Below are 15,113 nucleotides of genomic sequence, written 5' to 3' on the forward strand. Positions count from 1 at the left end.
AGCCCCGGCAGCGACACTCGAATTTTTATTTATAATAAAAAATGGGCTCTAATTAAAAAACCTGCCCCCAGCTGCAGTGACATCTATTGGTTATAAATTGTACTACACATAATAATTTATAATTATTAAAAATGTACACGTCACCGATTCCCAGACTTTCAGTATGGTCAGTGGCGTAGCAATGGGGGGGCGGAGGGGGCGGGCCGCCCCGGGCGGCACTTGCTTGGGGGCGGAATATTCGCGATGGGATTGTCTAGTGTGGTTCTTAACCCTGAATACACTAAAACATATATAAATCCACGAATAACAAGAGCTTAATAATAACCAATTTATTATTTTAAGAAATGCTGATTTATGACCCTGCAAAAAATATATGGGGGGAGGGCAGCAATTTCAAGGATCGCCCTAGGCGGCACATACTCTAGCTACGCCACTGAGTATGGTTAATAATACTTACTTGTGAGTAGGTATTCATTATATCTGATTGACTGACTCAGTTGGTACAGATTTATCACGTTGTATCGCATTGGGCTTTCGCCTGTCAGGTTACAACGGAAGATTTTATAAAAAATATAAGTATTTAAAGTTATAATTATTATACCTTTAAATAATTATTATTGTTTTTATTATATTATTTGATCAATTAATATAGTTTGATTGTAAATAATAGAAGAAAGATTTTTTTATGGTAGAAAAATAATTTTTAATACAAATAAAAACATTTAAAAAATATTCACTCAGAGCTGAACCGAAAACCGTAAAAATCGGTATTTACCCCGGAACAAAAACTGAATCGATAAATATTTTTTTAATTGAACTGGAACGAATAAATAACGGTTCGACGCCCTGGTAGAAAACCATACTAACAATCGCAAAATCTATTACTTTAATTTCTCTGCATCATTCCCAATTTTATTGCCACTCTCATATTTGAAAGTTTTTCTTTTCGCTTTTAAAAATGCTCACTGTTCTAAATTTATGCCCAATTTACATTTTCTAAACCACTGTTACGATGATTTGAAAATATTTGTATTGCACATTTTCTGAATATTTTACTATTGATATTATTTTTGTACATTATTATCTAATAATCAAAAGCATTACAAATTCATATGCATTTATATGTATTGTTACTGATAATAAGTTTTGCTCTGTTTTTCTTCTAAAGCTTATATTAGTATAATTAACTGCAAACGAGTCGTTTAAAGCTATCTATTTTACATTCCAACGAGTTTCTGATAATGGATTCTGTGTTATTACAATGTAAATATTTCCATCTATTCATAGATCTACTAAATACTTTGTCTTAAAGAAAATTACATACAAGTATCCGTAAGACGACGCCTTACAATACGTACGCGTGGTATTATATAAATTTGAAAATAATCAATTTAAATTTAATTTTAATATTTCTCATATCAATATATTACTGAAACGCCAAAAATGTATAAACATATCAAAAGCGCAAAAATCCACCGCCTAAGCCGGCCCAGCTTGTATATCAATCGATATAACATAACAGTCGCGAACCATTGAAAGGGATTAAGTCGCGAATCCTGAAAAAATTATTTGTTTTTTATTCTTAACTCGTTTAATTTAAAAAAACCTATATGTATCACGCAAACGTAATATTTTTAAGAATATTTATTTTTTTATAATAGTTAGTAAGTTTTTATGATGTCACTAAAATATTCCAAATTTTTACATTTCGTTAATAACTTTCTTTATGAAACATGGCATTTAAGAATAAAACACACAAAATACTTATTTACTCATATTTGTAGGCCTAAACACTTTGTTTTTATTGTTAATTTTTTTATGATATATTTTACAGCTTTTATGTTTGCCTAACAAAAATAAAAAGATTATTTGTTTAGTTTTTAATATTTAATAGGAATAAAATACCAAATATTAGAATTTATTATTGTACTTGTTTAGAATTTCGGCGTCACGATCAGAAGCCATTGGTTATACATTTTTCGCTGCGTCACATTGCCGGTTTGCCCCTAACAGCTACAAAAGCGGCCTACAACGCTTTGCTATATAAATACGTTTTAAAATTTAAATAGGTTAGGTGTGAACAAGCGACAGCGAGCTATCGTTAGTCAAAACAATAAGAACCTTATGAATAACTCTATGCAACGAATCTACCTAAAAGGAGGACCAGTAGTGTAGCCAGGATTTTATCAAGAGGGGGGGGGGGTTGCCAAGAAAAAAGGCAAGATAATTTTTGTAATTTATATTTAATTAACATAAAATCACTGTCTGCGCTCCGCTAAGGGGGGGGGGGAGTTCAGACACCGTCATCGCTATGCCACTGAGGAGGACTATATAAATTGTCATCAAGACTTATCTTACATTAAAGGCTTAAATGTTTTGACCAACACTCGCTGCCCTCAACCGTTCGTTCACACCTAACTAGTTTAAATTTTAAAACGTATTTATATAGCAAAACGTTGTTGGCCGCTAACCAGCAATGTATCGCAGCGGAGAGTTCATAACCGTTGGTTTCTGAGGGTAACACTAACATTCTAAACAAGTACCCTTGTTTTAGAATAAACTTACAATTTCCTTAACCATTTTTTTTAATGTTGAGTTTGTTTTGAATATCCACGTACAATATAAAAAATTAAAAAAAAATAATTACTTAGTAACTAAAATATTGCACAGTCCAACTTAAATTTTATATTTTATGAGATGTGTATTTTTTATTTATATAATATACAACATTAAAATAAGGTGAGAAATTCTCACATCTTTTTAATCATATTATTATTAATATAACATAAGCCGTTTGAGCTCAATGCATTAATTAAATGTTTTTATTATTATTTGCAGATATAATTATAATAAACTCGTGCAGTAAACTCCATCATTTAGAAAAATAATCATTAAATATAAAGGTAATTTTATTCAACATAATAACAATAAATATCGTATTGATAACATTACGGATAAAGTAAATATTTACTAAAACATCGGTCCCCGCTAATGGTTTACAATTTATTAGATAATTATTTTAAAACATTCCTACAGCAAAACAAATATATTTTTTTTTAATATTTTATTTGTAGTTTGACCTGAAAATAATTTGCAAACACTGTGTCGCTTAACTAATATAAAATAATATATTTTTCATATAAAAATAGAAAAATAGATATAAACTAAAACAAATTATTATTTCAATTACAGCCCTACAGAGGTTGTAAGTATAAATGTAGTGTTTATTTAATTACTTTTATATTTAGTAAAATACTTATACTAAATAAGCTTTTTATACTGCGCATTTTAATAGCTCTCGCACAACCATTTTTTTAATATACGTGTGTCTTTTTTTTCACTCCTTTTTAAATTTCATACACACATTACAATCAGAAAAAGTTTGGATATTTTGAAATTGTGTTGAAAACTACTGGCTTACACAAACAAACCTCAAAAAAAGATTTATATTGCATATACACAAATAAGGTAAATTTTAGAATTGTAAATTGAAATATTGGTAAATATGTTATTTTAACTTAAATTATTTAGTATCCTTTTTGTATTTCTACCAAGCTTAATATTTTACTTATTCTTAATTATTCGGTTACGAAAAATAAAGGGTATAGTTATCTTTTAAATGTGTTTTTCGAATAAAACAACTATTTTATAAGTTACATCATATTTTGGGCAATATAACCAAATATTATGATCTTAGAGACATTTCTCTATACTTAGATTCTGAATAATTTAAGCATCATATTTTTAATTTACGACACACCCCTGCTGCGTGAGCCCGTTCTGGCGAGCCTATATAACTAGTATGCTTATGTGCTTCAAAATATGTACATAATATATACATAAACTATTTTTAATCTTAAGTTAAAAATAGCATGTGGTATGTTTAAAATTTATTAGTAAATAAATCATTCAATAAAAGTTTTTATTATGGTTATGCAATGTTATATATATTATACGGGTGGCAGCCCTGTATACGTGCGATTCTACCACGCGGAGAATTTAATTTTAAATTCATCCGCCACGTGTAAAGCGTACGAGCACGTAGGCAAAAAGCAATTCACCGCTAAATTTGTATTTTATTAGTATTAGATAAATTTTATTAGCAAGCATCACAACAAAACGTTATTACGTAACTATAATAATAATAACTTACCGTTAACTTAATTAACAACAACGCTTAAAATAACGAGCGTTATAATGATTAATAATAAATCTTTCTTTGAATTCTGCAAATTTGTAAATAGCCGCATTTTTTATTGTTAGAGCCAAATTAAAAAATATGACATTAAAATGACATGCGATTTTTTTATACAAAAATAATTAAATATTTAATTGCTGACAAAATAAATTAGTTATAGAGCTAAAATAAATGCGTATAATTTTATTTTATACATTAATGAATGGTCGCGTTTCACGTTGTTAAAACCAAATATAACAAACGTATTTTCAAAGTAGCACAAATAGCACAACAAATATTTTATATTTCATGTTAAAATATTTTTTTAACGTAAAAACTAAACAACATAATTTTAATTATTTTATGAAAATTTAAAATTATGCTATATTGATTAAAAAATTTAATTATTGAAACACAAAAATACACTTAAAAAAGCGTTATCCGTTAATTTTTAGTGATAAAATATCACGGTTCGGTTAATTTTTGATTATATAAATTGCAGTCACAATATTTAAAAATGACACATCCCTATCTGAGAAAATATAGCAACGGTACTTTCGTCGCATCACTAGCGCCCGGACCTTGCCGTTGGACGGTCGCGCGCTCGCTGTTTTATCGAATCGTAAAATGCCAGAAGGGCGTAGTCCCGTCGAGGCGGAGCCCTTGGAAACGGGGACTTACAAGACCGTGCCTGATCCTGATGGTGAGCTTCATGTTTTTTTTCTTTTTGCAGCATTTCATCGACGATCGATTATCTGGCACTTGTAACAAATTGCCGATGCGAAAGATAACCTCAAACGATTAATGCTCAATTGAATGTATCGTAGATGATGAATATATGTGTTTAAAGTATATTAAAAAAATATTTTCGCAAATAGAAGTTGATATTTTTGCACATTTTTTTCATTCAAAATGGCGATTCAAGATGGCGACTGACGCAATAGTAAAATTAATCGCGTGGAATGTTTAAAAACAGGGTTATGGTTGAATTGAATTGTTTGTTTGAATGCGTATCAAGTTAATCAATTGAAAAAATGCTCTCGGAGTTAATTTAATCAATCGACTTTGGTACTTGAGAGTTTCCTTCTCATCTTATTAAGCCGTATTCAACACTGAGTATTGTACCACGTTCATTTAATTCAAGACTAAGAATACCAATTTATATTAATTTATTCTGTAGAGACGCTGCGACAATTTACTTTGTTTATATTACTTATATTTTAGCTTTTAACTATAAATGAAAAGGTGGCTGTTTATAAGCGAAACCATTGTGGTCGCTTTCCAATTATGATAATACTATTTAGTGTATGAGACAATGAGTATTGTTTCAATATGTGTCTCGAACAACATTCATAAATTAAGGTACGCAGTGAAGTTAACGCTAATGGTTTTCGAAAGTTGTAAGTTTAGTCGTTCTTCAAATTCTTGGGTATCCCGAAGTGACAATTTATCTCATGTATTGGTTTGACTGTCTCATTGCTAAATTTATATTTTTTAACAGATTTTAAGAAGCAACAGAATTCCAACATGGTCAAAGAAACTGCTGACGCCTTACAAGATGGCGCCGATGAAAAGATGTTGATGGAGGATGATAAAAAGCTTCCGATCAAAACCGATTTGACAGCTGTTAAATTCATTGCCGATCAACAGAACGGAGATACAAAAATTGATGTCTTGCAAATTAAAGAAGTTAGTATCATCGATGACATTATACCATAAAATTATTCGATTTATTTCAAATAACTTATTATTTTATATAAAGGCTTTCACCGGACTCACCAAAGAAGAATTAATGAAGTACTGCAACGATCCATTCTGGGTTCGCCTGCGTTGGTGCGTGTTCATCTTCTTTTGGTTGCTCTGGGTGGGCATGTTGGCCGGAGCCATTTACATAATTGTAGAAGCGCCGAAGTGCTCTCCGCCTCCGCCCAAGACCTGGTGGCAGACGGGTCCCATGATCGACCTGGACGCCCCCGAAGACAACGTCCAAGACAATCAAGCTTATTTCTCGAGTCTCACTTCTAAACTACCTTTACTCCAGAAAACATTCACGGGTGTAATAATTCCCGAAAATCCTAGCCATGGTGCTCACACCTATGATATTCCGGCGCTCAATGACATAGCCGGCATAAAGGAGTTTGCCGAGAACGCAAAGAAAAATAACATACGGTATGATTGTGATCATGCATTTTTTTAAATATATACATAAATATAAATAGTTATCATAAGCGTTAATTTTGCAGTTGGATTGTTGACTTGACTCCGAATTACGTGAACAAAACAAGTGATTGGTTCAATAAGAGCGAGCTCGGGGAAGAACCGTATAAAAGTTACTTTGTGTGGCGCGATGTGAAACATTTGGACAATGGAGAAATTGAGCCACCCAACAATTGGGTAATTATCCACCAATTTTCATGTTTTTGCATACAAACACATATAATTAATTTTAATAAAATTAATAATAGCCAAATCATTGAATAGAAACTTTATTTGAATACTCAACTGTCACATATTTTTAATATATAAGTTATAATTTAACAACTAGCTTTAATGACTATCTGTTAATATTATTCAATAGTTTTAATTATGCGTAGTTTCTACATATCACATGTAATTTTAGTAAGATTTATCTCATTGGGAATTGAACCTGGAACTTATTTTTTACAAATGATAAACATTTTATTTTAGGTTTCTGTTTTCACCGAATCAGCTTGGACGTATTCCGAAAAGAAAAAGCAATATTATCTGCATCAGTTCAGTTCGAATACACCCGACTTGAACTTTAGAAATCCTGAAGTCATCGAAGAGTTTGACAAAGTACTTAAATTTTGGTTAGAAAACGGGGCCAGTGGTGTCAGGTACATTATACACAAATTACAATGTGAATAAAACCATTATTACAAAATTCATAATATATTTCCTTTCAGATTGAGCAAAGCTAAACATTTATTAGTGAGCGAATCGTTCGAGGACGAAATTGCCAATCCTGAGGCGAAAAGTGTTCATACAGAATATTCATACAACATCCACGACAGAACGACTTATCAACCCGGTATAGTCGATCTCATCGCTCATTGGAGGGACATTGTATATAATGTCACCAACGGGCAGGGTCTTCTCATGCTCAAGGACGACCTCAAAGACGCTCCGACGTCGATCATAGAAAAATTGGTGGTCGATTTACCTCACGCTTCGAGGGGAATCAAACAGAATCCGAACAGTTTCACGGCGCTAAAGCTGCAAGAATCGTTGCAGAAGACGTTCAATCTGTTCGGAAACAAATCTTGGCCTGCTTGGCAGTACAAGACTGAAGACAATCAACCGTCTTCAGAGTTTAGGATAATCACATCGCTCTTACCGGGCACACCTATTGTCACTTGGAATCAAGTGATGCTTGTGGACAACGGTACTAGCGAGGTTAGTTTAATTATTGCTTTATAAATATGTTATAAATAAAAAATCATATTAAAAACTTCTCTATTTTAGATTGACCCAGAATATAAAACACTAATAGGGCTACGCTCATCTCCTAGCATGTTACATGGAGAATATAACAACACGATCATATCCAACGGCACAATATTTGCCTACACAAGGTATTTACATCTCTTATTTTCATTAATTAATTATTAAAAGGAAAGCACAAAATGGTAATATACTATTGTTTGTTTGTGCTTACTTAAGGACTTCGTAAGTATTTAACAAAAATCTAATCAATCTTCATCAGTGCAAAAATATTATTGTTTTTATTAGTTATTTTAATTTGTGTATTATGTTTTAGATTAAAATCTGGAAATCCAGGTATCGTCGTATTATACAACCCCACAACTTCTGTGGCGCATGCAAATATGACGTTCATGAACAAGATACCGTCGGAAATGACGGTCAATTTACTCAGCAAGAGCTACGCTGTCGAAAATGTGGCTGCCAAGTGAGTTTCATTTACAATTAATTAAAATTGGTGATTTAGCAATTTTATAAATATTTGTTTTTTTTAATAATTTTAGGGCTAAGCTTAAGGCGTCAAACATTTTGGTGTCTCCGAAGTCGGCGATAGTATTAACATACGTTCAAGAAGATTAAAATGATTGAGATTATTGATTAATCGCTTCGTAATACAATTTTATTTTAAAAGCATTTTATGATTTTAGCTTTTACGCATGTTTATTTTGCAAATCATAAATATGTTATTGATAATATATAATATTCAGCAATGCAGTGTTGACTTTTAGTTTTATAATCCTTCTATATTTAAAAAAAAATGTTAGTTGTAATTTTAGCCGAATTTAGAAAATATTGCTTTGAACTAGGATGGTAAAAAAATACAATTCTTAAATTGAGGTATTTTATTATACATACGCAGCTGGGAATTTATTATTTTGGATTTACAGTTCACATTAAAGTCAAGGCTGATATTTTTATCTATCTATTTTGTATTATTAGGTTACAAATTAGGTCAAGTTCAGAACATGCTCGATAAAACTTTTTTATCAAAATAAATATTGCTATAATTTATATTTCATGGATGTGAAGATTTTCAACTCAGAAATATTTCATAGTGAAATTGCAATAAGCCGAAACAATAAAATAAATACTTTCTGTCAAAGTTGGATCAATTAAAAGCTTTACCAGTGTTGCCCAAAGCTTGGATTTTGCACTGATTTATGTATGAGGCCTTGTTATATAAGATATATATCCAACCCTTCAGTGTCCTTTGAGTGACTCGCAGGCCGTAGAAAAAGACCCCATGAAGCTTATTTGACAGAGCTTCGCAATTTAATAAATAGCGTTACACACATTGCTGTCTTCACTGCTATAGGTTGTGTGAATCGATTATGTAGAAACATATAGGACGTTTTAAATGTATTAAGCAAACACAATGTATTTAATTGCTAAGATACCTGCTGATCACTTCCAGAAGTTACTCAGTGTCGTAGAAGGTAATATAGAATGTCAAAACGAAAGGGAAAAATTAAAGTTCAAAATGAAATGGACGATCTTCATGTACCATCAGTTGAAGATGTTTTAAAGACCAATATGAGAAATAATAAATCTCTCGATAGTGACAGAATTCCATCAGAGATCTTCAAGTATGGCGGAGCTGAACTTTTCCAATGTATACATCAAATAATTAAAAAGCAATGCCTGAAGACTTAAACAAGCAAGTGATATGCCCCATACATAACTAGGGTGATTCTGCTGCATGAAGAGTATCGAGGGATCACTGCTGAACAGAACGTATAAGAGTTTATCAATACTGGTTTGTAATATAGTAACCTTTACTAGCAACAAGGAAATTTGTACCAATGATGCCAACAAAATCCTGTACAAAAAGGGGGATAAGTGTAGTCACTGATTCGGAGACGGGCTTCTTATTAAAATTTGACATATATAGTTGAAAAGAACATCAACCAAATCACAAAATAGGGCTTACGTTCAGAGTTGTGCCCAATTTAATGGAGGGGTTCAAGGATAAAGGGCATATATTATAAGACAAAGTATATGCCCTTTTCTTAGTAAAGTGGGTAACTTTTACAGTAGTGTAGCATTGTTTGATAATTTACAATAAAAGGAAACTGGAGCATGTGGAACAATTAGAATAAATAGAAAAAGCTGCCTTCTGATAGGAAAAATAATTTGTGGTAGTCTTCCTGTTTGGGAGAGAGAAGACAAGAAAATGTTAGCATGTTCGTGGCAAGATACAGGAAGGTCAATATGATCTCTACCATAAGAAAGGCATGTGATTAAATTTATAAAATATCAAAGTATGACACTAAAAATAAAAATTTGTGTGCGTGTATAAACAATGACAAAAAGGCATAGCATGATCTCATTCTACACTCGATTAATAATATTTTGGTCTCGACCGTTACAACAGGGGAAAATTAATAAAATAGTCAAGAACCGTGCGCTTGTACGTATAAAAACGGTACTAGATTAGAATAACTAGTACAAAATGATGGAATTCTATGTGAACGAGCCCACAGCAACCTGCTCTTCGTGCCGTAGCGACGGCTCGGTTCTAGTAGCTTAGTAAGACACGCGTCAAAAAAATGTACAGAGTCTAGGGCCAGAGATGACTGACCCTAGCAGCTGAAATACACGATACATATGCCGTGCTGCACTGATCACCGATGTTCTCACGGTAAATTATTGTGTTTACGTAAATAATAATTTATTAAATGATGACTGTCATTTGAAAAATTGCATACTTACAATTATATATTTAAATAAATGTCCCCACTTGCCCCCCCCCCATCCATAAATGTTATTTCTGTCGTTGATTGTCAAACGTACAATGGGCACGTTTTCGTACAACGTGCCCATTGTACGTATGTGCGTTTAGAACTTCTACTGCTGATGAGGGGCTCCCTCTTCTGTATTTTGTGTAGTGGCTTAACTGAGTGAAGAGCGAGTCAGACTATGTAGTGCGTGGAGGGTATGCCCGCTCTTAACCGAACCACACAGCGGAATGACTAGTGTTCTTATTAAAATAATTTTAATAAACATTGAAAAGCGCGCCATGTTAATTAGTTTCTATAGTTACGAGGAAAGGAAATTTGGAATTTTTTTGGAGTCTAACAGATTAATGGTTTTACACAGAAGTATACTAAGTGAAGAATGCGACCGATAAATTACAGGGGAACGTGAAGGACTTGCAGTTTTAAATATTATGGGGCCGATTTAAATTTGTTATGGCCAAAACTGGTCGACACTTTAGTAGCACTGGCGTGATAAAATTTCTCTACACTGGCAACCTTCCTGACGTTCAAACGCATCTTCTCGCGTCCGGCCTTTTAAAATGTAAGCAAGTATAATTCAATAAAATACTAGTGCAGCGGCTAAATCTGTGTCTGATTGCCACCCGTCACCATCACCGTCCCTAAAATATTATTTAGGTACTAAAGAAGCAAACATTTTAGTATGCAAATGATTTTTTTAAAAACATTTAATATATCTAAAGGAAGAGTGGACCGTGCTCTCAATGCAACAAAATTTTGAAGAAGGTTTTCGCGGTAGAATGGAAGATTTCTCCAGGAAAACCAATGAGGAAGAAGTAAAACGCGCGAAGGAACACATTGAGAGTTTTCCTTAATCAGAAAGATATTATACAAGGTCTTACAATCCAAATAAAAAGTATTTAAACTTTGAATTTAATATAATAAAAATGTACAATTTATAAGTTGATAAATGTAAAAAAAATAACTCAAGTTATGTTAAGGAGAAAATTTATGGGTATATTCTTAACAAAGAATTTAATTTGCACTTTCATCATCTAAGTAAAGACACGTGCCAAAAGTGCGATTCGCTCAATATGCAAATTAAAACTACACGCAATATTAAAGAAAACACAAATCTGATGAAACAACATAAACTTGATTTAAAAGATGCCGAACTAGCTAGAAAAGCATTACAAGAAGATAAAGCGCTAGTCTCAAAAAATTCAGGAAACTATTTTGCTTTTACACTAAATTTTCAAAAAGCACTACCATACCCTAAATTGCCAATTTCTGTTTCATACTATAAGCGAAACATATGTCTTAAAGCAAGGTCTCTACAATTTACATGATGATGAAATTCATATGTATACCTGGGATGAACCAACTGCACCCAGAGGATCTCAAGAAGTAGCTTCTTGTTGTTTAAAACTAATAGCGATCTGTGCACTGGTCAAAATATAAATATAAAGTTGGCCTTAATGTGGATAAAAATTGTTCGATCTAGCGATAACAATAAATATTATTGACCATAAATTCTTATTCTCTGGAATATTCTTGGCAAATGATCGCGATTAAGAAATGGCTATTCGAAAATCCAATTTTCTATACAATCCCAACGATTATTACAAATTAATACAAACATGTCATAAACAAAATCCATTTTTACTACACGAAATGAAAAGTGAAGACTTTAATTCAACCAAATCTCTGGAGGAGGCAATTTTGAAAAGTATCAAAAATGCCAACTGGCTGAAAATCTTTTGGATACTAGTTTTAAGCAATGCGCCGTATAAATTGAATTATAAAACATCTAAATTGATTCACAATTTAAAACTATTGATTTATCACCAAAACGGGGAGGCCAAAGATTTTCGAAAAAATTACATTGCTATCTTTAAATGAAAAAACTAGGCCTATTATTAAGGACAAATACAAAGATATGCTGGATTTATTGTCTTATATACTACCCATACGCGAATATAATTATTGCATATGAAATTTTTATGAAAAAAGACCGTTAACGATATAAAATAAGTCTTATTAATATTTTTAAATCAGTTGAAACTCAAACCATTAATTATCGAACAATAACATAATATGGACTTGCCCCACTTTCAAAATAAACGGCTCTATTTTTAAATGTAACGATAAGTTTTTTTTGTTGTTGAAAATTTTCACCATAGTAGCAACACTGCGGAAAAACAACAGAGGCGAAATGTCATCCAGCGGCTGTCAGACGCCGCCGCCTCCGCCCCCTCCGCCAGTACTGAAAGATCAAGCCCCCCAGCGCAAAAATCGTTTTCCTTTACTAAGAAAGATCATCGAGACTGTATTATGGACCGCAAACGAGCCGGAGCTAGAAGAGGCGTGCTCTAGAAATACCATCTTTGTTCTGAAAGAGCCGGATATATGGCGCTACACCTACTACGAATCGTTGCTACAAGTAGGCCCCATGTGCGGTATAGTCGCGCTCAGTATGACCCTGCGTCAAATGATGATGCCCGACCAGATTCTAAGTCACGCCAAGCTGATGGGGTACACCAACAATGGAGAAATGTTTAGCGTGAAAAACATGTTTCACCTTTGCGAATTTGCCAAAGAGAAACTCGAGCTGGACTCGTTTAAAGCCGAACATTTCAAAGGAAAGCTAACCGACCAGAAGCACATTGACGCTCTGATTGACGGATGTAAAATTTTGGTACCGTATCCTTTTAAAAAGTGTTTATTATGTCCTTTTCCACTCTTATAAGTACATCATAAATACCATTTTTACAACTATATAATTCTTTAACCACCATTTTAGCTATGATTCTGATAAAAATAGTGCGCCTTGTTTGAAAAACGGTCATTCGGCTCATTGGGCGCTCGTCACCGGTGTGCTGATCCCAAAAAAAGATTACAACTTAGACGACGTTTACGTGACAGCCAAACACGGAAAATCAAAGTATCTTGCCATATGGAAACTGAAAGACTTGTGCACCAGCAATTTAAACTTGCTGGAAATGAGCGTCGAAAGAGCCAATGATCCTCTCGAATATATATTACCAGAAGGAGGATTAGACGGACCTGACGGATTATCCGGCCAATTTATTATTATCAAAGACTGATAAAACTTCTGCTATTATACCAATTTTGTATATTGTATTACTACATATTTATTGATGTTAAATTATAATTATATTAATAAATCAAATGTGTTTTTATTTTATACTTTACTTCTAATCTCATGCTAGTAATACATTCTTAGAATCATTGAATCTAAATATATATATTTTTAAATCCATTTTATGCAAAATTTTTGCTTTAGCCATATTGCATTATCAAGAAAAAGACCTACGTGTTATGTGTTCCTTGTAGCGAAATTCGCAGGATGAGACCAATGTTCATTCTGCGCAGAAAATGGAAAGGCGAATGTGCAGCATAATTTTCCCATTTAAACGAACTTCAATTTGTTACATATTTTTAATGCTATTAATCTCAGATGATAATATTTATTTATAAAATATATTTGTAGAATACAGTTATTATTATTTATATTGTTAGGTATATATAAAAAATACATTGATTTAAGATATGATAAAATAGTTTATTTATGAATCTATGTATTAGGCACCCCTTAAAATGGTGTGAAACAAAAACAAAATACATGTTGGTTATGTCTTCATATACCTCGAAACTACAAACGATGTCAGCAAGGAGATCAAGAGAAGAGTAGTGTCAGCAAATAAATGCTATTTCAGCCTAATAAAACAAATCAATTTGCGGACACTATCTTGTACAAAAATATTGCTCTACAAAACGTCAGATCAATTCTGAAATATGGTTCAGAGAGCTGGACACTTACCAGGGCTGACGAAAGGCTGCTTGACATGTTCGAGAGGAAAGTGCTCCGCAGGATATATGGCGCTATATACGAGAGCAAATGGGGTATACGAAACAATCGGGAGCTCTACAACCTCTTCCAAGAAGAAAGTGTATCCACCTTCATCAGAGTTGGAAGACTCCTGGAAGGAAGTTGGAAGAAAAATATGATTGCAACCGGTGACTGTTCGGTTTATATGAAGTTTAAAAAATGCGATAGTGAACCTAACCTAATCGGCGAACGGTTGATGATGCTCGACTTATATAAAGTTAAAAAATATGGAACGGTGTACCTAGCCAATTTATGACTGGTATATATGAACTTTAGTCTTTTAATAGCGAACTTAATCCATGTAGGATCGCCGTCGGTGTTCTCCTCTCCATACTGTTAATCTTTCAACATCCCGGCTTCGCGGCTCCCACCCTTGTGAATTTGCATTAAATATAAATAATATATGCATGTTTTTATTGCTTTACAGCGAATCGCTTAGGTTAGCGCATCAACGTGGGAAATAATATCAGATTATATTCCTTAACAATGTTGTTTGATAATTTTAACTGAATATTTGGTATCACGGCGCTCCACAAGATCTAGCGCCCCAGGCGATCGCCTGAAATGCTTGCCCCTATGGCCGGCTTTGCTCCAAGGTCGTGGGATTTAACACCTTTAGATTATTTTGTGTGGTGATATGTGAAGTCGCTAGTCTACGCCGATAAACTAGAGACGACGGACGACTTGTAAGCCAACATTCGCCGCATTATTGCTGCTATACGGCCCTAGCTGCTCGAAAATTGGATTTCCAGATTTCGCTTTATTCGAACAAGTCGCGGCGCCCATATGCTTAAAATCATAT

At 33.1% G+C, this 15,113-nt stretch overlaps 2 protein-coding genes across 2 annotated transcripts; both read left to right on the forward strand.

Moving 5' to 3' along the window:
* Positions 1–4,744: 4,744 nt before the first annotated feature.
* Positions 4,745–8,395, forward strand: CD98hc (CD98 heavy chain). The gene is made up of 9 exons (XM_088189299.1): positions 4,745–4,880; positions 5,679–5,866; positions 5,940–6,346; positions 6,421–6,571; positions 6,866–7,035; positions 7,105–7,594; positions 7,664–7,773; positions 7,959–8,108; positions 8,185–8,395. The coding sequence occupies exons 1-9, from the start codon at positions 4,805–4,807 to the stop codon at positions 8,258–8,260; spliced, it is 1,818 nt and encodes a 605-aa protein (XP_088045425.1). The 5' UTR covers positions 4,745–4,804; the 3' UTR covers positions 8,261–8,395.
* A 3,507-nt stretch (positions 8,396–11,902) lies between these two features.
* LOC148233298 (actin maturation protease) lies at positions 11,903–13,586 on the forward strand. Its single transcript, XM_088189332.1, has 2 exons — positions 11,903–13,101; positions 13,202–13,586. The coding sequence occupies exons 1-2, from the start codon at positions 12,614–12,616 to the stop codon at positions 13,503–13,505; spliced, it is 792 nt and encodes a 263-aa protein (XP_088045458.1). The 5' UTR covers positions 11,903–12,613; the 3' UTR covers positions 13,506–13,586.
* Positions 13,587–15,113: the final 1,527 nt, after the last annotated feature.

The sequence above is a fragment of the Plectrocnemia conspersa genome, unplaced genomic scaffold (genome assembly GCF_051122295.1).
Source record: "Plectrocnemia conspersa isolate PC_06_02 unplaced genomic scaffold, ASM5112229v1 ptg000008l, whole genome shotgun sequence".
Lineage (NCBI taxonomy): Eukaryota > Metazoa > Arthropoda > Insecta > Trichoptera > Polycentropodidae > Plectrocnemia > Plectrocnemia conspersa.

Bases quoted from the DNA above. Each gene is read 5' to 3' on its own strand.
- CD98hc (XM_088189299.1), top strand. From the start codon at position 4,805: ATGCCAGAAGGGCGTAGTCCCGTCGAGGCGGAGCCCTTGGAAACGGGG. The intron at 5,867-5,939 runs GTTAGTATCATC...TTTTATATAAAG, and splicing joins ATGTCTTGCAAATTAAAGAA to GCTTTCACCGGACTCACCAA. The intron at 7,036-7,104 runs GTACATTATACA...ATTTCCTTTCAG, and splicing joins AACGGGGCCAGTGGTGTCAG to ATTGAGCAAAGCTAAACATT.
- LOC148233298 (XM_088189332.1), top strand. From the start codon at position 12,614: ATGTCATCCAGCGGCTGTCAGACGCCGCCGCCTCCGCCCCCTCCGCCA. The intron at 13,102-13,201 runs GTATCCTTTTAA...CCACCATTTTAG, and splicing joins GGATGTAAAATTTTGGTACC to CTATGATTCTGATAAAAATA.